This window comes from Felis catus, chromosome X (assembly GCF_018350175.1).
Source record: "Felis catus isolate Fca126 chromosome X, F.catus_Fca126_mat1.0, whole genome shotgun sequence".
In the NCBI taxonomy this organism is placed as follows: Eukaryota; Metazoa; Chordata; class Mammalia; order Carnivora; family Felidae; genus Felis; species Felis catus.
In genome coordinates, this window is record NC_058386.1 from 109,846,316 (window position 1) to 109,873,577 (window position 27,262).

Genomic DNA, 27,262 nt, shown 5'->3' on the forward strand with positions numbered 1-27,262 from the left:
ATTTGTTGAGGATATGGGTATCCTGAGACTGGCCCTGAAGGGCCCCAAACGTTCTCTATATAATGAACTGATCCAATTGAGCACAGGAAGGGCTGGCCTAAGTACTAATAGGACACAATCTGTTTATAGTAATAAGCCGTGGGTCTTTAACAGGTGGTTACGGACATCAATACTGAGCCATGAAAATATGTCCTGGTGCTTCAGACACGAGAGTAGTCAGATGCAGCCCATCCCGGATCCCAGACGTGGTACACCATGTTCAGCTGTCAGTCTGTGGGATAAGCTGGGTTTTTCTCACTCAATTCTGAAGGCAGAGCGACTATATGCGACACCATAATCTTAAGGGATAAGTGTCACGTATTGCCATAGAGTAGGTCCTGAAAAATACCTGTCGCTAAACACTACTTTTGAGATAAAGCTATGATGAAAAATATGCCAATCTAAGCTCTCAGAGGGATTATTACACGGAGGTACACTCCAAACTTATCTGATGTCTTACCGTACTGGGATTTTAAAAAGTCTTCAGCTGCCATAAATACTTCATGCTCTACCAAATCAAGTCCTCCTCTACATGATCCAGTTTTCCTTCAAAGCCTCTCCACGAATAATCTGGACTTACCTGAAGCGAGGTAGGAGATGCGAATTGCCGTGCTAGCAAGCAGGAGGGTGCTTCATTACCTTCATTCTAGGGCATGCACTCAGGCTAACTAACATAGCAGTTCCCCAAATCAGAAAGAACCGAGCGTATGCTTCCACTTCCAGGGAAACTAAAGCAAAAATGAAATCCAAAAATGTCTGCGGGGGACCAAGAACTGTAGGGCTAGGCAAACATTCTCTCCTCTTGCCAGTAAGCAGAGCTTCCTGTGGGGCAGGGGCCAAAGGAAGAACTAGCCACAGAAAGAAAAGAGCTGGGATGCAGAAGACGATGCTAAAGTTTCTAATCCCCAAACCATCACGACAGGGGCCGCTAAGAAGAGCCACCGGGCCTTGACCTTGGCATGATTTTAGTCTGCCCTATGCCTAAACAAACTTCCGATCAAATGACTTTAGGACATGAATCAATGCCTTTGAATATTATGTCCACGATCCACTGTTTACTTTTTTCTTCCTGTGCCCCCCTTCCTTTTGGCTCTGTAGTCTGTCTCGTATATTTCCTTCCCCGTTGGTACTTCCATTGGGTCTGCCATATTTAAAGTTGTATGGGGGCTCCTGGCTGGCTCTGTCAGTGGAGCATGTGACTCTTGATCTTGGGGTTGTCAGTTTGGCCCCATGGTGGATGTAGAGATTACTTTAAAAAAAAAAAACCAAAAAACCTCTGGGGGCCCTGGCCGGCTCGGTCAGTGGCGTGTGTGGCTCTTGATCTCGGGGTTGTGAGTTTGAGCCCTATGCTGGGTGTAGAGATTATGTAAAAATAAAATCTTTAAGGAAGAGAAAAAGTTGTACGCGCACTGCCCTGAGCCATTAGGAGGAAAGCCACCACCTAAACCTAGAACACAAACAAGCAAAACCCAAATAGCAAATAACCTATTTTAGCATGAGAGCATGGGAGCTATAGACAAGAACTACCTCAGGTCACGATCTCACTGTTCGTGGGTTTCAGCCCCGTATCGGGCTCTGTGCTAACAGCTCACGGCCCGGAGCCTGCTTCGGATTCTGTGTCTCCCTCTCTCTGTGCCCTTCTCTCCTGCTCGCACTCTCTCTCTCTCAAAAATAAATAAAACGTTTAAAAAAAGGGGGGGGGAACTGGCCTACAACCCCATTTCTACCTGTCATCCACAACAAGACTTTGTTTTGACCTAGCCCACAGCTTCACTCCACCTGTAACTATGGCCTCATGCAAAAAACATATGTTTAAGGGCCTGATGTTGCCCAAGGGGGATGCGCTGTTTATTTAAGAGCCTAAAAGTCCTGGGCAGGATACTGAGTTCTAAAATTCCACTTGGGAGGCTGGTGCTTCTTCGGCAAGTGCGGCTGTAGCTGTGCGTCTGAATATGTATACACTGTTGCCTGTAGGTCTTCACCTAATTCCTTCACCGTCAAACTGAAGATTGTGAAGTTCTTCCCATTTTGTTACGCACACCAAATGAAAGACTTGTTAGCGCTAGAAATTGGTCCCTTTCCACCAAAGTCCTCAAAACAGAGGGGTTTTTTTTTTATGTTTTTATTTATTTATCTTGAGAGAGAGAGAGACAGAGAGAGCATGAGCAGGGTCTCAGCAGGGGCTGAGGGAGAGAGAGGGAGAAGAGAATCCCAAGCAGGCTTCACACTGTCAGTGCAGAGACCGACGCGGGGCTCGAACTCATGAACTGTCGCATCATGACCTGAGCCGAAACCGAGAATCAGAGGCTTAACCGACTGAGCCGCTCAGGCGCCTCTACATAGTGTTCTTAAAATAAATGCATTAGCATTCCCCTTTCTCTGCATCCTTGCCAACATCTGTTGGTGGGAATGCACAGTGGTGTAGTCACTCTGGAAAAAAGTATGGAGGTTCTTCAAAAAGTTAAACATAGAACTACCCTAAAACCAAGCAATTTCACTACTAGGTATCTATCCAAAGGATACAAAAATGCTGATTCGGAGGAGCACATGCACCCCAATGTTTCTTTTTTAATTTTTTAATGTTTATTTATTTTTGAGAAACAGAGACAGCATGAGTGGGGGAGGGGCAGAGAGAGAGAGGGAGACCCAGAATCTGAAGCAGGCTCCAGGCTCTGAGCGGTCAGCACAGAGCCCGATGTGGGGCTCGAACTCACGAGCCTTGAGGTCATGACCTGAGCCGAAGTCGGACACTCAACCGACTGAGCCACCCAGGTGCCCTGCACCCCAATGTTTATAGCTGCGCTATCAACAATAGCCAAACTATGAAAACAGCCCAAATGTCCATTGACAAACGGATAAAAATGTGGTATATATAGAGATCTATATCTATATCTATATCTATATCTATATCTGTATCTGTATCTAGATAGAACTTCACCATCTTCAGTTTGATAGTAAAGGAAAGAAGTGAAGATAAGACCCATAGGCCACAGAGAGTGTGTGTGTGTGTGTGTGTGTGTGTGTGTGTGTATGTATTGTGTGTGTATATATATTTATATATAATGGACTACTACTAGGCAATGAGAAAGAATGAAATCTTCCCATTTGCAACGTGGATGGAACTAGAGTGCATTATGCCAAGCAAAATAAGTCAGAGAAAGACACATATCATATTTCACTCATACGTGGAATTTGAGAAACACAACAGATGACCATAGGGAAAGGGAAGGAAAAATAAGATAAAAACAGGGAGGGAGGCAGACCATAAGAGACTCTTAAATATAGAGAACTGAGGGTTTCTGTAGGGGAGGTGGGGGGGGGATGGTTAAATGGGTCACGGCATTAAGGAGGGCACTTGTTGGGATGAGCACTGGGTGTCATATGTAAGGATCACTGGGTTCTACTCCTGTAGCCAAGATTACAGTGTGTATGGCAACTAAGTTGAATTTAAAGAAAAGAATAAAATAAAATAAAATAAAATAAAATAAAATAAAATAAAATAATAAAAATAAAATAAAATAAAATAAAATAAAATAAAATAAAATAAAATAAAATAATAAAACTAAACTAAACTAAGCTAAAATAAGATAACTGCATTATGGGAATGTCTGGTTGGCCCAGTCAATCGGGTGTCTGACTCTTGATTTCGGCTCAGGTCATCATGTTGTGGTTTATGGGATTGAGCCCTGTGTCGGGCTCTACACGTACAGTGTGGGGCCTGCTTGGGATTTTCTCTCTCCCTCTCTCCCAGCCCCTCCCCTGCTCACACATGCTCTCTCTCTCAAAAAATAAAATAAACTTAAAAATTAAGTAGCTTATGAAAACAATCAACTATTCTCCCTCACCTTTCCTAGATTATAGGGACCAAAAGAAGATATTTTTTGCTCTCATTTTTAAAACTATATTCCATATGTCAGGAATTGGGTGTTAAGGGATGATCTCATGCTCACTCCCACTGATTGATATGCCACAGTCTATCCATCCAACCCAGTGGAAGAGAGAGAAAAATAGTCTCCTTACCCTACTTGTCTGCAATAGGTTTTGCGATAGGAACAAAAATCCTTGAAAATTAAAACAATTGCTTTGTATATTCCTGCTTTGGCCTTTCCAATTAAGCAGAGTAATTCTGAAGAGGCATTATGAACATGGGAAGACTTGTCTGATCAGTGGAAATAAGCGTGCGTTACACACATGGTGTGTGTGTGTGTGTGTGTGTGTGTGTGTGTGTGTAATTTCTCAGGTGAAATGCGAGGTAAGATCACAGAGGAGGGAGAGGAGGCACCCTCAGTGAAATCTGCCCCTGCACATCTCAGGGAGTATCTTCTCTAATGCCAGGTGCCTCACGTATTCCACTGAGAGAGTCCCAGAGTCATCCTGAGCAAACGCAAAATAGATACTGATTTGTTATGTGCAGAAGTGGCTATGTGGAACTGCCAACAAGATAACAGCAATATTCATGAGCTGACCTGGATCCAGGCCCAACCAGTCCAGCAACATGACAAGGAGCAAGACCAGCCAGGACTGAATCACAAAGGGGGCTAAGGTGTCACGCCACAAAGTACAAGTCCTTACATATACAGAACTGATAAGCCTCAAAATCGCTAGGGACGCATAAAACCCTATGGGAGGTGTGCTGATGGTAGGAGAAGCTACTTGACCACACACATACGGCTGAGAGAAAAACACTCGGGAGAATGACTGCAAAGGAGTGTAAAGAGGAGAGGTGAAGGAGAGGCTAGCGTTTAGGTGGTGGTCCAAGATGATGGCGCTGGGAGACCTGAAGGTTTGGCTGCCCTGTCCTCAAGGTTAAGGGTGAGCCATGCGGAATCCAGAGGTGGTGAGAGGAGCCTGATAGAGCTCAGGGGTCACGTGAAAATGGGTGGAAAACCGATGACGGTGGATAAACAAAATGTGCCATATCCAGACAGTGCAATATTATTTGGCCATAAAAAGGAATTAAGTACTGATACATGCTTCATTGTGGATGAACCCTAAAAACATTATGCTAAGTAAATGAGTCTATTCATATGGAACATCCAGAATAGGTAAATCCATAGAGACAGAAAGCGGACGGTTGGTTGGTTGCCATGGGCTGGGGGAAGCGGGGAATGGAGAATGACTGCTAATGAGGACAAGCTCTCTCTTTGGAGCGATGCAAAGGTCTTAAAACTAGACAGAGGTGGTGATTATACAACATCATGGATGTACGAAATGCCACTGAATTGTATACCTTACACAGGTTAATTTTATGTTATGTGAATTTCACTTCAATTACACACACACAATCAATAAGGAGGGGTAGAGCCTCTGTTTTGACACCGCTGAGGGGAACTCTCCCTGGACTGCTTCTCGTTAAGCTGTAAACTCCTCAGCAGGAGCAGGCACTGGATTCTACTTATCACTATGCCCCACAGGGCCCAGTGTATGAGAAGTGCTCAGTCTTTGTTGCATGAACCTGAATGATCAGATGCTAAATGTACAGACAACATCGCATTTTTTTCAAACTAGCAGTTTTTGAACACGTGTAAGTTTAAGCAGCTCCTGTTACACTAATTTAAACACAAACTTGATTAAACAGTACAGTGGGGCTTATCTTCCAGAGGGTATCAAACCATCCGGAAGAAAAATGAAAATTTTAGTCCGTGATCCAGATATTTAGCCTCACAGTTCTCAAAGGGTGTGTGAGGATGTATTTACTACACTGCTTACTCTTCATACAGGTATTTTCAGCACCAATGCAGGCAAAGCCTACGTTTACCTGTTAAGCCCAGGGTTAACGTACTCCCATGGGATCCTTTATGCTTCTCTTGGTCCCAGGGATTCTCTAACTGAAATTCTCCGTAGTTTGACAGAGGCAATTGTACGAAAGCTCTGCCTATACGATACATGGTAGCTCAGATCGAAAGCGCGTACCCTCACATGAGCCAGGTTCACTGATTCCAAGATTTCTCTGCTAAATCCCAGAATCCAATGTTTATCTCAAGCCAAGATGGGGTGCGGGGTGGGTTGTGGTGGGGAGGTTACGAGGACAAATAGCAGCTTTATGTGGTACTCCGTCAGACTAGATCTGTGGAAACATTCTCTTCGTTCATGTTTTAATTAATTAGTTTCATAAGAGCCAACAATTGAAAGGATGTGAAATACGACCATATTTAGAGAAACAGTGGTTTGAACTCTTTAAAAGTTGAGTGGTCTATATGTACATGTGTAGAAGGAGGGTATAAATAGCTCTGACAACCCACTGACATGGATATTGATCCATATTTTCTTTAGTATCAATATGTTCCTTTTAATCAGGTGTCTCCACTGACAAGTCTCATTTCCCTTCAGGATCCTTGATTTTCATACATTTTCTTGACTGAGAGTAAAATACTTTGAAAGGAATATAAACCCAACCTGTAACTATAACAAGGTTACAACTGATTTGGCCATATGAAGTGGCAACTGTTACTTAAGACTAAACGAAATGAGAAATTCAAAGAAAAGCTCTGGAAAGACATTTTACTATCGATGAGATGTGCGGTGTGAAGTTAATCTTTATAAATGGTACAAATGGAGGGCACACATGTCCTCAGGCTACAGAACTCTGTACTACTAAATGTATATCCTTGAGTAATTTTTTTTTTTTAAATCTAGTTTGACACTATTCCCTAGTCCAATCATCGCATTAGGTCAGTAATTTAAGTATAGGTTAATTATAACCTGAGGTTACTAACCAAGAGTTACTTCCTGGATTATATTACCCTTCTATCTGCAGATATGTTTGATTTCCTTACTTCCTTTCTCCCTCCCTCTCTCCCTCCCTCTCGACCTTCCTTCCTTCCTTCCTTCCTTCCTTCCTTCCTTCCTTCCTTCCTTCCTTCTTGCCCTCCCTCCCTAGATACCACCTATCAACAATAAAATTTGTTTTGAAACAACAGACTTTTCAGAAGGGGTTTGGAATAATAGCTTTTCTCGATACTATTTGTTTTAGGTTATTATTTTGTTTGATACCATGAGATATTTAAAGCTAGCAAATTAAACAAAAAATACTTCAGTTAACAGTTCTTTTGAAGGTGCAAAAGTTCATTTCACTAATTTTTAGGCTCATTCAAATTTAGCAGGCTTTGGATTCCATCATTTGAGAGAAGAGGACTTTCTTGATTCTTGGGAAACATCCTTCATGAAAGTATACTGTGCATGAAGTAGTTTATACGAGCAAAATTCAATTTAAAAAAATCTCACCGCAGGGGTACCTGGGTGGTTCAAGCGGTTAAGCGGCAGACTCTTGATCTCAGCACAGGTCATGATCTTGCAGTTCGTAAGATCGAGCCCACCACGAGGCTCCATGCTGACACTGTGCGGAGCCTGCTTCTGATTCTCTTCCCGCCCCTCCCCTGCTGATGCACTCTCTCTCAAAATGAATAAATGAACTTAAAAACACTTTTTTTAAATCCCACCAGGGCACCTGGGTGGCTTCGTTGGTCGAGCATCTGACTCTGGATTTCAACTCAGGTCATGAGCTCACGGTCATGGCCCTGAGCCCCACGTGGGGCTCTGTGCTAAGCGTGGAGCCTGCTTGGGATTCCCTCTCTCCCTCTCTCTCTGCCCCTAACCTGCTTATGCATGCTTGCTCTGTCTCTCTCCCTCAAAATAAATAAAAGGAACTTTGGAAAAAAATACCACTAATTCAAAAAACACAGGCCTGGGAAGAAATTCTTTTGAATTAACTAAAACTGGATCATCTGATTTTGTTTTTCTTAAAGAGCAATAGGAGATACATCCATCAGGATTACAACATTTGGCCTTAAACAAACACAACAATAGAGAAACCAGTATTAGCACCTGATATATAGTAGGTGCTCAAATATTTGTTAAATGAGTAAATAAATGAATACATTAACAAATAAATGTACTGTCAACTAAAATTTCTTCTTTAAGAACAGACCATGGTTAGGGGTGCCTGGGTGGCTTAGTCAGTTAAGCATCTGACTTGATTTTGGTTTAGGTCACGATCTCACCATTTGTGAGATCAAGCCCTGTACTGGGCTCTGTGCTGTCAGAGCAGAGCCTGGAGCCTGCTTTGGATTCTGTGTCTCCTTTTCTCTCTGCCCCTCTCCGGCTCTTGCTCTCTCTCTCTCTCTCTCTCTCTCTCTCTCTTTCTCTCTCAAAAATAAATAAATATTGGGGCGCCCGGGTGGCTCAGTTGGTTAAGCCTCCGACTTGGGCTCAGGTCATGATCTCACGGTTTGTGAGTTCGAGCCCCACGTCAGGCTCTGTGCTGACAGCTCAGGACCTGGAGCCTGCTTCAGATTCTGGGTCTCCCTCTCTCTCTGCCCCACCCCCACTTGCACCCTGTCTCTCAAAATGAATAAACATTAAAAAAATTTTTTTAAATAAATATTTTAAAAATTAAAAAAAAAACAGACCATAGTTAGAAGATATGCTGCTTAAAACAAATTAGTATTCAGGAATTGTTCATTTTTACGCTATTAGCATACCAGTGGGTAAGTCACTGGGATGGTTTCTCATGAAGCTTATGTAAGAACCACATATTTGACCTGTGGGCATTTTCTTTTTTTTAAAGATGATATTGTTTATACCTGTTTTAAAGCATCTGCTTTTTATAAAGCCAAATACCAATGGCTTTTCTCTGACACCTTAAAAAAATATGTCATAGCAGTTAAGTACATTTTCATGATTCTACTTAGAACCTGATGAGCTTTTAGGATGATAAATATGCACGATTTCTCCAGAGTGGAGTGGATGCGTGGGGCCATTAGTCCCTGCAGCCTGATTCACATTTGCTGGAGGCAAGTCAATCTCCCTGCAAGTTCAATGACTCATCCAGGGTGGCATGCAACTTCAGTCTCATTAGCACCTCATTCTCACTGTCCCAGGTCAGTAACACGGCTTAGTTGAGAAATAAGCGGGTTTTCAGCCATGTGCTTGGGAAGAGGAGAGGTGGAGGGGGAAGAGGAGAGGTGGAGGGGGAAGGGAGAAAGGGAGAAGGAACAGAAGAAACCTGGATTGGGCTTCTGGTATGTGCCAGCCGGCTAGGGACTTTACATTCATGTCCTCACCTAATAGTTAGAACAGCCCTGCGAGATGCCCTTGCCTTATGGAGGAGGACCTTGGGACTGTCTAGGTTAAGTGACTCACCCAAGGCCCCACGCGGTGAGTAGCGGGACAGAGATACAAACCCAAGTTCATCTGGCTCCAAAGCCTTCCTCTGTCCGTTACATTACATGGCTAATTCATAAGCCATTTAGCATCATGACCTGTCCTGATGTTGGTCCCCACTAGACTATAAGCTCCTCAAAGCAAGTAACTTGCCTGTCTTCACCCTCATATCCCTAGCACTAACTTGGTGCCTAACCCACAGGATCTCAAAACATAAATGTATGAATGAATGAATGAGAAAAAAACCCCACAGACTGCCAGAGCAGAAGGGCTCTAATCCAACCACCTCACTTTTTAGACCGGGAAACCAAGGTTCAGAGAGATTAAGTCACTTGCCCTAGATTAAGCAACTCTTTAGTAAAAGATTCAGAACCCGAGTTCAAGTATCTTCTGTATTCCCCCTTACAAGATGCTGCCACTTGGGACAGGTTTGGAAGCATGTTCGTCAGCTCCACATGGTTTCCTAAGCATTCTCCCCCTCCTAATTTCGTCCCTTAATCCCAAACTGTTCCTTACACATGCGAATGTGTAAGGGAGGTTAGGAATGCCACGAGCCCACTAGAACGAAAGCTTCGCCGGGACAGGAAATTTTGCCTGGCTTGTTCACTTCAACATGACTGGCGCTTAGAAGGTGCTCAGTAAATATTTGCTGAATAAATATTCTTTCCTTTCCAGCGATGAGCAAATTCTTCATAGATGACAGATGTTAGCACAGATTCTATTAACACTCGGTGATCAACCATTTCAGCAAAACTGCTTGATGAAATGGCACTCCTCTTTCCCTCCCTATTCTTTCCTCCGTCTTCGTCTATGAAATGGGGGAAATAGTGGCATTTATTCCAGAGGACTGGTGTAAGGATAAAAAGAGTTAATACAGACAAGCACTTAGCATGGCGCTTCATATGCCGTCAACTCTCACTAAATGATAGCTATTGGTATGTATGTGATTTCCTCAAACCCCTTAAATAAGGGTCCACATAATGAGGCGATGCAATAAGCCAAAGTTGTTTTATGCTGCACACCTTGTAAAATGTCCCTGAATGCACAGTTCTCTACATGCTTCCAAGTTTGTAAATTCACAGATGCTCACGTGTATGTTTTTCCTAGAATTTTTCTTCTGTAATTAATGAAGGCAGAGAGAAGACGTAACTAACCTTGAGATGAACATATAATGACTCTTTCCCAAGTTCTGCTATATTTAACATTCAAAAAAGAGTACCTCTCCACGAGTTCTTGTCCATTCCAGCAAAGAGTGTCGTTTTCAGCCACAGGACTGTGGCTGCAGACGTAGCCAGGCAAAGCACTGTAGAAGCTGATGAAAGATTTCAACTTCTGAATTAGTTCCCTGAAAGAAAAAGAAAACATCTGTGCATAAGAGGCAAGTAAACCCAGTATGAGAAAAGTTTAATTTCCTTATCAGCATGACAGAAAGGCTCTGCCAGGCTGATTAGAGCCATAAATGATTTTAAAAGACATTCTAGGCTACAAGGCCACAATTTAGTTTAAAAAAAAATCAATAAAATGATATTAGGGGAAAAAAAAAGTTGTTTGCCATATAAGGTGCCTCTCCTATCAGAAGGATGATTTAATTCCAACGTTCATTTTCTAGCACGTTCAGCTTCCATTGTTTGTTCAGAATGCTGTTACCTACATTCTCAAAGGTGCTGATTACAAAGCACACTGGAGCACTACATATCTTTCGGTTTCTGGGTGTAATTGAGTGCATTGATTGTAATTTACAATGCTATTACCCTAGAGATGGCCCCTTTCCATGCAGGCTCGGGCTAACAGTTGCAGATCACAATTGCAGGGTGCTCAGAGCACTGTAGGCGCTATGAAATTCTCCTGACAATATAGTCAGAGAAACTCACATCTGCTAGAGGAGGAAGGTTTCTTTGTTCTTTGTGTGTATATTGTGGTGCCCATGGGTGTGGGGGGGAGATAGGAGGGAGTGAATCCTAGTATGTTTTATTTATTTGCTTTGGCTTTTATTTTACATATAAGACAAATTGTGTGTGTGTGAGAGAGAGACAGAGAGAGACAGAGAAAGAGAGACAGAGAGAGAGAGAGACAGGGAGGAGGAGGAGAGAGTGAGCACATTATATATGCAAATATGTATCAATACACATACTCATTACCCAGCAAAATTTCTGGCCTATTATTTTGTTTCAGATGTACAGGGACACACAAAATAAGGCGCTACAGACTGGAGAGAAGTGGATATGTTTTTAAAGAAATATTAAAATATCTATACAATAGATGTCCGATGGTAAACAAACAAAAATAAAATACTCCTTATTTTTCTAAAGCAGTGTTGTTGGTAGAAAGGAAGTTAAAGCATTCTTCGCAATCAAGGCTATCTTAAGTCTCTACTAAGTTTTTGGAGACTCTGGCCAGGGAATTTGCTGGCAGTGGAGTAATTATTCAATACTGTCTCCAGGCTAAGAATGGACTGGCCTGATATATAGGCCTCTGGAGGAGCCAGAGGCCTGAATCTCATTTGGACACTGGTGGGAGTCCTGAGCCCAGAAATGCCTTCTGGGGCTTGTTCTCCGATCTCGCCAAAAGAGGAAGACTGGTGGAAATTATTTTCTTGCATTTTTCCACTTTGCTACTATAAAACGATTCATTTCAACTGATGATTTGGAAGAGAGAGCATGCTTGTAATACTCAGCACATCTTCACAAAGGTTGGGGCACGGTAAAGCCAGGGTGATGGAAAGAACAGTGCGAGAAAGGGTACTGGGATATATAAAACTTCTGATACCCCAACAGTTGCCTCCTGCTATGCTCAAACCCCCTCGCAGCCCACTTCTGGGCACTGAGCTCCATCACCTTCCAAAGTGAAGAGGCTCAATACAGGGCTCTGAAAATAAAAGTCAACATTATAGTTTCTAACAGGAAAAAGATGGGTTCAATTAACGCTAATAGGAGAGATGCTCTGTTTTACAAGGTAATAATATAGTTCCCAAGAGTGGAAACTGAAAGACTAAAGGCTGAGGCTGAGTAATTCCCCCCACTCCATGAGGAAATGGAATATGGTCATTAGTCTGGGGGGGGGGTGACGGCCTGCTCTTTAATGAAAGAGTTTCCCTTAGGCCTCCTCCTACCTCCAAACTCTCTCTGAGATAGCACATGGGAAGAAAAATTGAATTCATGGCAAAGCCTTCCAATTTAACTTCCCTAGAAGTTTAAAAAAAAAAAAAAGGCTCTGAGCTTCTCCCCACCCCTGAACCCTTACAGTTTCCCTGGATGATCATAAAGGTCACTGGCAAGTTGGAGAAGATTCACAGAAGGTCTGCCTAAATGTCAAGGGGATAAGGGGCGGCCATAAACATAAGACCTCCCACTTTCGTATGGAAGGATATTACTCGGTGGGGTCGAGATAAATGTCTACGAAAACCGCAAAGAATGTGAATAATGTGAACACAGTCTGGGTCATCAAATTCTAGAACTCAGGGGAATCTCTTTGAAACTTGAGCAAGGTAACTTGGGGACATAAAAGGCCATCCCATGTCATAGAGTACTCGTTACTGCCACAGGACATGCAGGATGGGCCTAGGAAGAGATTGTGTTTTCAAAACTTGCTTGTGACTTAGTTATTTTGAATTTAGAGCACAGTTTCATTTAGTGACCGTGCTATAATGCTGGTTGTATTCTCAGAGCTATCCTGTAAAACCTGTTAGGAGTGGTAGGTAAGAGCACTGATTTTGGAGTCTGGCCCACATGAGTGTCGAATGCCAGCTACTCCCTTACTTACTTAGCAGTGAGACGTTAAGCAGATTCTAAACTCCTCTGGGGCTTAGTTTCCTTAATTGTAAAATGAAGCTAATGATAGGCTGCTATGATGACTACTTGGGACAATGCATGTAAAGGGTGTAGCATAGGACCTGGAACAAAGTAATCCCCCCATAACATTAATTGCTGCCAATATTACCATTACTATAAGCCTGTAGAATATAAATATTTAATGAAATATATATTATATTCCAGAAAGTATGCAAGGTAATTAAGATATTTTTCGCCTTCCAGATAACTATTTTATTTTATATGCACAAGATGAATAAATCCTTCATCTTTTGAGGTGGTTATTAATAAGCACAACCATGTTCTCTCCCCAAATATTTTTCCTGGGATTCTTCTTCAACGACCAACTGGCTATTGGGCTGGCTAAACCCCTGGACTAATCTGGGATAGCAGTTTGAATGGTCTTTGCCTGGTAAGATGAAGTCAAGTTAAACATCAATTAAGCCTCAGGCAATGCAAATCAAAGCCACAGTGAGATATCACTTCACACCCACTAGGATGACTACATTAAAAAGGACAATAAAATAAAATAAAATAAAATAAAATAAAATAAAAAGGAGCACAAGTGCTGGTGAAGATGTGGAGAAATTGGAACCCTCATATCGTGGGTGGGAATGCAAAATGGTGCCGCTGCTGTGGAAAACAGTTTGGTGGCTCCTCACAAAGTCAAGTACAGGAGATACCATATGACCCAGCAATTCCGCTCCTAGGCGTATACCCCAAAGAACTACAAATGAGTGCTCAAAGAAGTACATGTATATGCATGCTTACAGCAGTACTATTAGCGACAGCCAAAAGGCAGAACAAGACAGAGGTCCATCAACCGATGAATGGATAAACAAATACACAGTCCATACAATGGAGTATTATTTATTTGGCTTTCAAGAGGAATAAAGTATTCATATATGCTGCAACATGGGGGAACCTTGAAAACATTATGCTAATAAGCGCAATAAGCCAATCATGGAAGACCGCGTATTATAGGATGCCATTTACATGAAATGTCTAGCATAGGCAAATCTATAGAGACAGAAGGTAGATTAGTGGTTGCTTCTTAGGGTTGGTGTGGGGAGATGAGGAGGGTTGAAGAATGATAGCTAAAGGGCATGGGACTTCTTTTTGAGGTGATGAAAATGTTTTAAAGTTGATTGTGGATTGTGGTGAGGGTTGTACAACTCTGTGACTATACTAAAAACAGTTGAATTATATACTTTATTTTTTTTAATTTTTTTAATAATTTTTTTAACATTTATTTATTTTTGAGACAGAGAGCATGAACAGGGGAGGGTCAGAGATAGAAGGAGACACAGAATCGGAAGCAGGCTCCAGGCTCTGAGCCATCAGCCCAGAGCCCGACGCGGGGCTCGAACTCACGGACCGCGAGATCGTGACCTGAGCTGAAGTCGGACGCTCAACCGACTGAGCCACCCAGGCGCCCCTGAATTATATACTTTAAATGGATGAACTGTATGTTATCCCAGCGTTATTGAGATATAACCCCCCAAAAAGGGTTGAGAAGAGGTGAGCTACATCTCAGAGGAAGAGAGGCTTGTCTCCTAGGAGGAGCAATGCCCATTGGGGCAATGGAAGGAGCCAGATGTGCATGGGCATGAACTAAGAGCATGAGTGAGGAGGGAGAAAAGAAATTTGCAGGAGCTGTAAACAATGGTTAAATCCATTTCTTCCTTCATTTTTAAAAATAAGGCCTGTTGGTGGGGCACCTGGGTGGCTCAGTCGGTTAAGCATCTAACTCTTTTTTTTTTTAATTTTTATTTATTCTTGAGAGAGAGAGGGGGGGGAGGGGCAGAGAGAGAGAGAGAGAGAGAGAGAGAGAGAGAGAGAGAGAGAATGAGAGGGAGAAGGAGAAGGAGACACAGAATCCGAAGCAGGCTCCAGGTTCTGAGCTGTGAGCACAGAGCCCAAGCAGGGCTCAAACCCACGAACCGTGAGATCATGACCTGAGTCGAAGTCAGATGCTTAACTGACTGAGCCACCCAGGCGCCCCTGCATCTAACTCTTGGTTTCAGCTCAGGTCATGATCTCACCGTTCATGAGTTCGAGCCCCGTGTCGGGCTCTGCGCTGACAGTGCGGAGCCTGCTTGGGATTCTCTCTGTCCTCTCTCTTTGCCCCTCCCCCACTCTCTCTCTGAAAATAAATAAACATTAAAAAAATAAGGTCTATTGGTTTTCTTTCTCATTGTAAAAGACATATATGCTCACTATGGAGAATTTAGAAAATACAGAAAGATAAAAGGAAAAAAAAATCCTATTCGTAGTCTCACCAGCCACAGATAATCACTACTAATATTTGGATGTATTTCCTTCTAGACTTGTCTCTCCAGTAAAGTTTCATGCTTTTTTTTCCCTAAAACTGTTCTTTTTTTTTTAAAAAAAATTAAGATTATTTATTTTGAGAGAGAAGGAGAGAGCATGAGCAGGGGAGGGGCTGAGAGAGAGAGAAAGACAGAATCCCAAGCAGGCTCCATGCTGCCAGTGCAGAGTATGACGTGGGGCTCGAACTCATGAACTGTGAGATCATGACCTGAGCTGAGATCAAGAGTTGGATGCTTAACTGACTGCACCACTCACGCACCCCACCGTAAAACCTACTCTTGATAGACTTGTTCGCAGAATTCTTTTTGGTTCTTGGTGTGTACTATTCACATTAGAATCCATGGTGCATTTGATTAGAAAACAATCTGAGAGGGGCGCCTGGGTGGCTCGGTCGGTTAAGCGGCCGACTTCGGCTCAGGTCATGATCTCGCGGTCCGTGAGTTCGAGCCCCGTGATGGACTCTGTGCTGGCAGCTCAGAGCCTGGAGCCCGTTTGGGATTCTGTGTCTCCCTCTTTCTCTGCCCATCCCCCACTCGTGCTCTGTCTCTTTCTCTCTCTCTCTCTTCCTCTCTGTCTCAAAAATACATAAACATTAAAAAAAAAAACCAATCCGAGACTAATGGAACAATTGCAGGCTCTCAAGTAATTCCCAGGGCTTCTGGGGTGAGGCAGTATCCCCCTTTGGGAGAGCAGAGAGCAGGGCTCCAGCCCATCTAGCCAACCGGCCAATACCTTTGAGTCCCCCAGTATAGTGTGGCGGTACCTCGGGGCGGGCCATTCCTTCGTGTAAAACCTTCTTCCACACGCGGTGGGGAAATAAACCTTTGGGCTCCAAAAGAAACTGGGATTTTTAAAAATAAATCCACACATACTATTTTGCAGAAGAAAGACTTTCTAAACTGTTGGAGAGTTAATGAGCTTTTCAAAAGAGAGCGACAACAGGTGATAATGTCCTCTGACACCACAGCCCTGAAAGCAGCAGAGTGTGACAGGGGCAGTTTACCTCCTGCTGAGTTTACTGGGCCTCTCTCATTTCCCCTCCTCTTTGTCACTCATTCCTAAACTCGATCTGGCATGGGAATTAAGGGTGTTTTACTTTTATCTTTTCTTTTAAAAAGGCTTCATCCCTCTGCTTATAATTTTAAAAGGAGGCAAGGTAAAGATCTCCATTTCTCTCTTTAAAAGAAAGCTACCTGGAACGAAATTAGGTGACATATTAATTAGCCACGTATGACTCAGTCCAGATTTTTCTTTGTGCTAGGAGCCCATGACAGATAACAAAAGAACCTCCACCCATGAACGAAGGCAGTCAGCTCAACTGAATTGCCTCTAAAAAAAATATATATATATGGACAATTAGTTGCCCAGGATGGGAAAAGCAATTTGATTGAAGGAAATGTTCTTCAATTCCAATTCTACTTTATTCTAATACGTGCAAGCCAAACATACCACTTGACATGGAAAGAGTAAAGCCTAGGGCTCACTTAGGTCAAACCCAACACTTGCTTACAGCAGCCTGCTCGGGGGCAAAAAAAAAAAAAAAAAAAAAAAAAGAGTCTCTTCATAGAGCTTTCCATTCAGGGTGTTAAATGTGGAACGAAAGGGCAGGGCCCCTTTGCATGCACGAGCCATTTTGAAATATTGCGGGCCGGGTGCACGTGATCTTCCCTGGAGGGCTCCCACTGTCCTCAAGACGAGCGTCCCCTTCTGCAGTCTGGGGGAGGGGATTCCCTTGGCTTTCTTGTAGTGATTTGCTTGGGCGGGCATCAAAGCAGCACTAATTGGAAACCACTACAAGTAAAAACAGCCTTTCATCCCTGACTGCAGATCCTGAACTTTCCTCCTTTATCATTAAGGTTCTTGTTTTCTTAATATAAAGTAATAGGAGCTCATTATTTTCTTTTTTGAAAAGCAGCTGAAAACCCAGAAAAGCATATAAACTAAAATAATTATAATTGGAGTGATGCAGGATCGTGTTTAATTCTGTGGCAGAGAACCTTTCACAGTCTGAACCCCAACTGTAACTTTCTACCATTCCCAAGATTAGCCCGTACTTTTTTCTCAGGCTGTTCCCTTTGCCTGGAAGGCCCACTTTTCCCTCCCCCATCTGCTGAATTTCTAAGCTTCCGCCAAGGCCCGGCTCAACAGTTACCTTCTCCAAGAAGCCTTTCTCGACTTTTACAGGAGAGCCGCTAATTCCCCCAGCTGCGGTGCTGCCATACTTTTGGACACAGCTCTGCTATGACATTAGCCCGCAGTGTATGGAAATGATTTGTGTGTCTCCCCTAACTAGGCTAGAAGCTCCTCCTATTCATCAGAGTCTAATCCGTACACAATGCTTAGCCTATAGATGGTGTTGACAAATGCTGAAAGAAGCAGGGCCCTATTTAGGGCAGAATGACTTGTACCAGAGCCGAAACTCGTTGATTCACTCAGGACATACTTTGTTGTTTTGTTCAGAGGGTGGAAGGCACCACTGAGCTTACAAAACTGCCTAGCCAAACCAGAGCAGCGGTCGGAGAGAGAGTGGGAGTAAGCATTGATTTTGGACCAGGGAGCTGAGATCAGCTTTTGTTCTTTTCTTTCTAGGTCATTTACTAGTGTCACCTAATCCATTGCCCCTTTAGACCAAGTCAGAGGGGGAGAGGAGGAGGGGCCGTGCAGGAAGGGGAAGGGTGGGAGACACAGATGTAATTTCACAAGGGTGGAGGGACCGTGTGACTTTCTCACACGGTGGCAGTTGGGCCAGCAGCTTGGTATACAGGGGCAGGATGGGCTGTTTCACTAGAGATTTGGGGCTTGGAAAAAGGGCAGATGTGGCTCACGCATTCGACCAAACTTTATCGGGCCACGCGAATGACAAAGCAAACATCATATGGGAAGTAACGAAAGAGACATTCAAGTGGGCAAAGGCTGATGTCTGAGAAGCGTTGAAGACCTAAAGCTGGAAAGGACTACGGAAATCACATTTCTTCTTTGCTGATTGCTACTTGTGCCTCTTGTCCTATCCTGTTTTAAATGTGATGACAGATATTTTCAATATTTCCACCTTAACGGAACACTGAATCCCATCCGCAGGCCACCAGTTGAGTATCACGTCGCCTTTAAATTGAACTGTACCATTTCTAAGATTAGTTGTGTGTTGCAAACTACCCAGTTGGGGGCAGACAAAACAAACAGATGACTTCTGAATGCTACCAAAGGAATCCTGCATCTCTTTGTGTGTTGTTATTTTAATAAGGCAAAGGGCTTTTCAACTCATAATCAGATTCAGAAAGCTTGCTCGCAACCTCCACGGACTGAATGCTACAATGGGTGTCAGGGGTGCTAGAGGCACATATTTTTTTTGGACAGTGTGAAATGCTGTGCAGAACATACTGAGAAATTTACAGAGGTACTAACACTCTTCCAAAACAAACCCTCCTAATAACATCAGATCGCAGGGGCCAGGGCATTGAGCAAGAGATCTTCTAATCCCCAACTCTCCCCTCTCCCTGAGAGGCTCTACGGTGCCTACTGGAGGGAGATAAATGAAATCAGACATTCTCTTGTTTTGCTTTCTTATTCTGCCAGGGAATTCAAGAAGAACGGCTCCAACTCGGAGAAGCATCATAGGGCAGGTTCATGTTCCCAGCACCCAAAGGAGTTCTGCCTGACCACCACTTACTCAAGCCTACAGGCTTTGTAGTATTTTTACCATCTTTTCTTTCCTTTGGGGTTAGCAACAATCTAAACAAAGTGCCCAATCTGGGTGCCTGGCCAAGAGCCCATTCATCACTTTCATTTTTCCCTGGAGGAATCAGTACCGTAGAGCCCTCTCTGGTAAGGCAATAGGGAATGGGTCCCACAGAGCCCAAGACAGAGGCCGTGGCAGAGGGGCCTTGACAAAGTAAGACCTCCCACTTACTCATAAACGTGTCTAGGTTGACAGGATAGTCTCAAAATGGGGCCAGGTCGGTGTATTTAGTTTGAACAAGTTCTGCGTGTGATTCTGTTACAAATTCATACACCACCCTCTCCGTGAAGGCCCGCTCCTGACTCCCTGGGCAGAGGCTCTTTGCTCCTATAGGTTGCGTCTAGGGATAGACTCCGAAGATTCTTTTGCGTTTATAAAACTTGTTTGGAATTATTTGCATTTAAGTCTGTTTCCACATTAGACTGCTTTGGAGAGTTGAGATTGTGTCTTGATTTTCGATGCCCAGCACACATTCTGACACACAATAGGCATTTCCTAAATTTCTGCTCAGTCAAATGAAGCAATATATATAAAGTACATATTGTCATATACTATTATACAAATATAAACATATTACATTATATTACATTTATAATATATAGATATAACTTATAATTTAAAAATTCCACTTATTTATTTTATTTCTTTTTTAAAAGATTTTATTTTTAGGGCGCCTGAGTGGCTCAATCGGTTAAGAGTCTGACTCTTGATTTCGCCTCAGGTCATGATCCCACAGTTCATGAGTTTGAGCCTCGCATTGGGCTCTGCGCTGACAGTGTGGAGCCTGCTTGGGATTCGCTCTGTCTCCCTCTCTCTCTGCCCCTCTCCCGCTTGTGCTCTCTCTCTCTCTCAAAATAAAGAAGCATTTAAATATATATACAATAGGATAGAATTTTTTTCACTTCAGTCCAACATGCAAGGGGCTTCCCCTAGTTAAAGATCAAAGACTGAGGTTAATTTCTCAGGTGGTTTGGGCAGAGAGTGAAAGCAACGCAGAACAACGGACAAAGTCAAGTCAGGGTTACAGAAGGTCTGGAGAAATGACCAAATGTTGTCTTCCCAGAAAGACAAAAACCTCCCAAAGAAACCCTATGGTATAGGGAAATGGCTGGCAAATATTTTGGGGCCAGGACCCCTGTGGTGGTTTTTAAATATGTCCGCAAAATTCTTTGATACTCCTTCCTTCAAGAGGTGGAATTTAATTTCCCTCCCCTTGAGAGTGCACTAGAATTGGTAACTCACTTCTAACAAATTGATGTCAGAATAGACGGCATGTCACTTCGCAGACTAGGTCAGAAAAGACATCACAGCTTTCTGCTTGCTCTCTTCCACGGATCGCGTATTCTGGGGAAGCCAGCAGCCGTGTCATGGGGACACTCGCGAGGCCCACGTGGTGAGGAAATGAGGCCTCCTTTCAAAAGCCAGCACTAGCTTGGCTAAAATGTGTAAGTGAGCCTCCCTGGCAGGAGATCCTCCAGCCTAGTCAACACTTCATATGACTGCAGCCCCAGAAACTGACCGAGATTTCTTTAGAGACTGAGAACCACCCAGCAAAGCTGTTCCCAAATCCCTGACAGAAACTGTGAGGTTACTAAATGTTTGTTGCTCTATATAGCTATTTGTTTGTATAATATATATTTGATATTTATTGCCTAGAAATTAAAACTCAGGAAGATTTTATTTATTTATTTATTATAAACCAACAATGAGCCATTATATGTTAACATAAATAGCACTTATGAAAAAAAAATGGTGAGAAAGTGATACCATTTTTGCATTTTTACAAAATATCTTTAGCCTGGCTTAACAGGAGACAGCTAAATTCTCCCAGTGGCTCCCACATTCAGTCTGTGGCAGTGCACTGTTTTGGTTGAAGTATATGAACAAAACCCCGCTTCACATGGATATGGAATTAGCAAAAGGAGAACCTCACAGACTCCCTGGAAGCATCTCTGGGACTTCCTGGGTCCCTGAATCACCATTTCAAACTGCTGCTACAGGGAAACTAGAAATGTATTAGGTTGGAAGTCAACAAAAGAGAAGAAAATGGGATTTCTGAAATGCTCCTGGTGGGGGGACTCTCTCTTGTCACATTCCAAACTGGATCATATTAGACGAAGAATTATTACTTCCCAAACTCCTGTAGTAAATGGACATGAATGGAATAATCTAGCTCACGTCTAAGCTGTTGCTTATTTTATCTCTTAATTTCCATCTCTTAATTTTTCAGTGTCTCCCAATTCCCTCAAAGTCATCAGGAAGCAGAACTCATAGCTAGCTATTCTTGAGTCAGTGGCAGCGTGGGCGACATGTGCAGTCCTTTCTGGAAGGCAGTTCTCCCAGATTTGTGCTAGGAGTCCCATCCGGTGTCTACTCCTAATTTGTAACTATGAAGCTAGAACATGGAAGGAAGGAATCTCGGTAAAGGAGGAGGAATGAAGAGAACGAAGAGAATTTATGAATGAAGGAATGAAGAGAAGTTAGTCCCTTGACTGCTGTCTTAAGAAATAGAAACAGAATCCTTCATTTTATTTATTTTTTAATTAAAACACGTTTTAATGCTTATTTATTTTTGAGAGAGAAAGAGAGAGGGAGCTGGGGAGTGGCTGACAGAGAGGGGAATAGAGGATCTGAAACAGGCTCCATCGGTCAGCACAGAGCCCGATGCGAGGCTCAACCTCACCAACCACAAGATCATGACCTAAGCCAAAGTCAGAAGCTTAACCAACTGAGCTGCCCAGGCATCCCTTTATTTTTTTTACGGTTTATGTATTTATTTTTGAGAGAGAGAGAACGTGAGAGAGAGCAGAGGAGGGAGGGGCAGAGAGAGAAAGAGAGAGAGAGAGAGAGAGAGAGAGAGAGAGAGAATCTCAAGCGCTGACAGTGTGGAGCCTGATGGGGGGCTTGATCCCAATGACCATGAGATCGTGACCTGAGCCGAAATCAAGAGTTGGACACTCAACCGACTGAGCCACCCAGGTGCCCCGTGAATCCTTAATTTTATATACTTAAAAGAATGTATATAGAATGCACAGTATGTGTATACACATGAGTGTGTCTTGTCAGTTTCTCTCTGGTCAACTTGACCTGGACTCACCGTTAATACCAGGAAAGTCATAAATGAAGCCATAAAGTTGTGAGACCAGATCATAAGCAGAAAATGTTTTGTTTAGTCAATAAATACCTTGAATAGAGAGGCCCATTCCACCTGTGTTGCTGTACTGGATATTTACATATGGTAACTTTACATTTAAATATGGCTTACATATAATACAGTATCTTTTCTCTTTAACATCGACAAATGGTAGAATTTAATTAATCAAATGCTCTACTCAGAAAAACTAAATAATATGTATTTAAGAAGCTTCACTCCAAAGGTTTTTGACCTTAAAGCACAATTGCTAATTGTATGCTGAAATAGAGGAAAAAAATCCCTCTCACCTTCTTCGGCTGGATAAGGTTTCTTCATGTTCTACATGAGCAACTTTTAATACCTTCTTGTCAATAAACAGATCTTCAGGATAATAAGCAGATCTATATTGGCGCTGTTGAGAATGGGCACATAACTTGCCAATCTGAAAAAGAAATGCAATATAATTATATGATACTTTCACAGATATGATAGTAGAAACAAATTCTGAAATGCACTTCAATTTCTTCCCCAATTTCTTTTTAAAGAGCAGAACGAAGCTATTACTAGAGTCAAAAAAGGTGATATGCTTTTAAGGCAAAGAGCCCATCTGTGCAAGAGGAGGCCGAAGAGTGTGGTAGTGGGGCTCTGAGCAGAGCCTATTCAAAGATTTCCTAAGATGAAAAACGCTTTTCCTCTATAGTGAAGTACACATTTGAGAGGACCCTCTACACAGGACTTGCGCTACTGACACCTGTCAATGGCACTCGGTATTTATTCGTATGAAGAAGGTTCACAGATGGGAATTGCAAACTTAGGAGAAACTGGTGTGGGAGATGAGAGGGTGTTACAACACAGCCTCCATGCAGAGTGCTCCAACTCTTGGGAGCATTTTGTTACAAGACCCAAGGTGGGATATTCGGAAAAATGTCAATGTAGTTGTTCATGTGACTTTCCTAAAAACACGCAAGGGAAGGAAGAAGGCAAGGCAACTATCCATAGCCAGTGTCGTCAGCTACGACTCACGTATCGCTGACCAAGCCCAGGACTGAGAGTACTACAGAACGCAGGTGCTCAAGAAAGTCCACCTTCTCTCCTCCTTTCTTCCCTCTTTTTTCCCTGCCTTCCTTTCTCTATCCATTCATTTGTTCATTCCAAAGTATTTATTGGATGCCTCCTTCTAAAGCTTAGTCCTGAATGATGTGGTTCGATTGTTTATAGATTTCTATTTTTTTTTTCATTTTCAGACAAATGCCTAAATGAACTTCTGTAGTAAAGAAGTATGCATTAACATGTCTCCCTTACTCCAGACACTAAGCTAAAAGTTATCACCCTCATTTTACAGGTAAAGAAAGTGAGGTTCAGGAAGGTTAAGTTACTTGCCTGCAGCAAACAGGGAGTGGATTCATTCACTGTGTGACTTCAAAGCTTATACAATGTCACCTCCCTAGAAGATGATCTTGCTTTCCAGTTCTTCCACTCTCCATTTTTTTAAGTTGATTTATTTTCAGAGAGAAAGAGAGCATGAGGGAAGGAAGAACAGAGACAGAGACAGAATCCTAAGCAGATTCTGTACTATCAGTGCAGAGCCCGATATGGGGCTAGAACTCATGAACCATGAGATCATGACCTGAGCCAGTTGGCCGCTTAACTGACTGAGCCACCCAGGCACCCCTCTCTATATTAAAAAACATTTTTGTAACGTTTATTTACTTTGGAGAGAGACAGAGAGACAGAGCCTGAGTGGGGGAGGGGCAGGGAGAGAGGAGGAGACACAGAATCCGAAGCAGGCTCCGGGCTCTGAACTGTCAGCACAGAGCCTGACGCGGGGCTCAAACTCACAAGCCGTGAGATCATGACCTGAACCGAAGATCAGGACACTTAACCGACTGAGCCACCCAGGCGCCCCTCTATATTTTCTTTTTTTCAAAGGAATTCCCAGTCCTCCAAAATATAGCCAAACATAGCCAAGGTGAATATACAGATTGTATACTCTACGAAATATTTTAGAAACACCTAGTGAAGACCGAGGTTATACCTTTGTCACTTCTGTACCTCCATGGAATTCTGATTGAATTTTGCACACTGTTAGGCTCTCAGTAAAGGCAAATTAATTGAAACAAATTGAACGGAAGTCCTAGTTATCAGGTCTGGCACACCATTCTACTGATAGGCCATGGGCTGTGTGTGGTAATCCGTTTCTGGATTTCTCAAGATGGCCCTGACAACATTTACTAAGCTATCGATATCTTTATAAAAGCATAAATGGCATTTAGTTCGTATAGCTTTGGAAAGTTTTCCATACGTACATAAATTCTTGAATTAGAAACAAAATCTAGGGGTGCCTGGGTGGCTCAGTCGGTTAACCGTCTGACCTCGGCTCAGGTCATGATCTGGCAGTTCGTGAGTTCGAGCCCCACATCAGGCTCTGTGCTGACAGCTCGGAGCCTGGAGCCTGCTTCAGATTGTGTCTCCCTCTCTCTCTGCCTCTCCCCCACTGGTGCTCTGTCTCTCTCTGTCTCTCAAAAATAAATAAATGTAAAAAAAAATTTTTTAAAAAAGAAACAAGATCTAAAGCCAGCAGTAGCATCACCTCCATTGATGAAGGACAGCACCTATAGTCTGATATTCAGACCAGCTATTTTCAATCGTCTAATCTTAACGGGAAAGAGACAAAAGTTGCAGACACTTCGAAACACTCCGTTTGGCTGTGCAATGTATGATACTGAATTTTGCAGATGTGTTTATGAAATGCTATTTGACTTGGGCTGATATGAACTTCATATGAAGAGTCTGTATTCTCTGAGTTTGCCTTAATTGGTAGCAGTCTGGTAGGCTGCTTTAGGCTAGGGGGCTGCCTGGCTGGACTGGGCAGTTCAGTCCCAATTGCTTCCAAAGCTTGTAAAGCAGACACAAATAACTGAGGCCAGACTGTGCACCCTAAAACTATGTTCAGAGAGATATACATGTTTACTTTGTCACATTACTGGTGAACATTCGTAGAACAAAACCTTGATTTTCGTTCCCTAAATATCTATTTATTACTCCGCGAACATACATCAGTGTGAGAATCTATTTCACCAGGATCAAAGTATTCTTAGCACATTCAGGAGCACGGGACACGTTCTTTTGACCGACACCTGCTCCAAATCCAGCGCTGAAATCAAAATCTTTCACACATCTTCCATGGTAGCTCGTCTACTCACAAACCACAGCTGTGAAACCTGCTTCCCCATTGAAAGTCTGCCCTTTGTATCAGTGAATGCTAATTGGGCCACAGCAAGACTTTCAAGTTTCTAACCCCCCTCCCACCCTACTGGAAAGGGGTGCAGCTGAGGCAAAAGTAGGAAGGTTAAGAACAAATGAGAATGTAGCCAGTGTGACCTTCCTTCCCAAGCCACCCAATGTGGTATTATCAGGAGGGCTTCCCAAGGCTCCGTGTGGGGTAAGGGGCAAACAATGATGTCCTGCCAATGCCCCCCCACACACACCCCATCTGAAATCTGCCACATCTTATCAGACAGGCTGTATTTTCTTCCACAAATCTACCATGACACAAATTCTTCTCATATACAAAGCATTTGTCAAGTGTAGACCCCCCCCCTTTGGGCTCTTCTCTGCACATCTTTCACCTCCACACTGTGTGAATTGTAGGTGAATATTACGAGCTCATTTTGTGAAGGGGACGCAAAAAGAAACCTTAATTTACAAAGAGACGAAGTATTCACATTAAAGAGGTCCTTTCAGCCTCCCCCTTGGGCAACATCAGGCTATGCTAGGAGACCTGGGTCTTACGCTACAGCCGCACTTGCCGAAGAAGCACCAGCCTCCCAAGTGGAATTTTAGAACTCAGTATCCTGCCCAGGACTTTTAGGCTCTTAAATAAACAGCGCAATCCAATTTCCTTTCACTGACTAATGTCCCTGGTCAAAGATGCTGCTATCTTGAAGTTTCGTTAGTCGGAGGGAATTTATTGGAGAGGGGAGTGTCTCTATCAATAGACCTGGGATAGAAAACCCTTTTGTTTTCCATGAACTGTGATTCCTCATGGTGCCTTTACTCACGTGCCAGAACCTGTGGCAGGGAAGGCAAGAGCGCTCTGAAGTGTTACAAGACTTGAAACATAAGAAGCCCAGGCCTCTGACCATATCTAGGCCAGAAGGTCATCCTACTAAGCTTAGCACTCATTCTTTTCTAACCAGGGTCCAGAAGCACTGGCTTCGTAGATGCATGAGGAGAATACACCACTAGGGCCCAGCAAGGTATAGTGAAAAGCCCAGTAGACTAGGCATCAAGAGAACACGGGGCGCCTGGGTGGCTCAGCTGGTTAAGGGTCTGACTTCGGCTCAGGTCACGATCTCACTGTTCGTGGGTTTGAGCCCCGTATCGGGCTCTGTGCTAACAGCTCACGGCCCGGAGCCTGCTTCGGATTCTGTGTCTCCCTCTCTCTCTGCCCTTCTCTCCTGCTCGCACTCTCTCTCTCTCTCAAAAATAAATAAAACGTTTAAAAAAGGGGGGGGGGAACTGGCCCACAACCCCATTTCTACCTGTCATCCACAAGACTTTGTTTTGACCTAGCCCACAGCTTCACTCCACCTGTAACTATGGCCTCATGCAAAAAAAAAAAAAAAAAAGATATGATATGTGAAGCAAGTGCCATATTTGATTCTGAATTCCTTTGAATAGGTGAAAATGACTTTTCAAGTACAATATATCACCAAAGATTTTGAAACCACATAAAGCATTTGGTTTGATGCAATTCACACAGGCTCCCCATAACTGACATGTCAAGAAATGCAGATAACCCATTGGTTAAAATCTAAATGTACTGATTCTCAGGCCCCATTTGCTGTTGGTTCTGGAAACTCTCGGGTGACGAAAAAACTCATGCTTGATCTTTCCCTCTGAGTGGCTCAGCAGAGAAAGTCTACATTGTAAATTTCTCAACAATACCAATACCTCACATTTGTAACATAACACCTTACCCAGCCTAGTGCCTCAGTAATACTTTCTACATCCATTCTCTGTTCTCAGCAGTGAGTTCTGCAACAACCG

The 27,262-nt window shown here is 43.1% G+C and overlaps 1 protein-coding gene across 2 annotated transcripts in view; it reads right to left on the bottom strand.

Moving 5' to 3' along the window:
- The window catches only part of GPC3 (glypican 3), a 421,980-nt gene that overhangs the window by 119,592 nt on the left and 275,126 nt on the right, over positions 1 to 27,262 (bottom strand). For both annotated transcript variants that reach the window (XM_023249386.2, XM_023249385.2), the window contains exons 4-5: positions 22,519 to 22,652; positions 10,421 to 10,546 (exon numbers count right to left, since the gene is read on the bottom strand). In XM_023249386.2, coding sequence (XP_023105154.1) covers positions 10,421 to 10,546; positions 22,519 to 22,652 — 260 coding nt within the window. The remainder of the gene's footprint in view (positions 1 to 10,420; positions 10,547 to 22,518; positions 22,653 to 27,262) is intronic.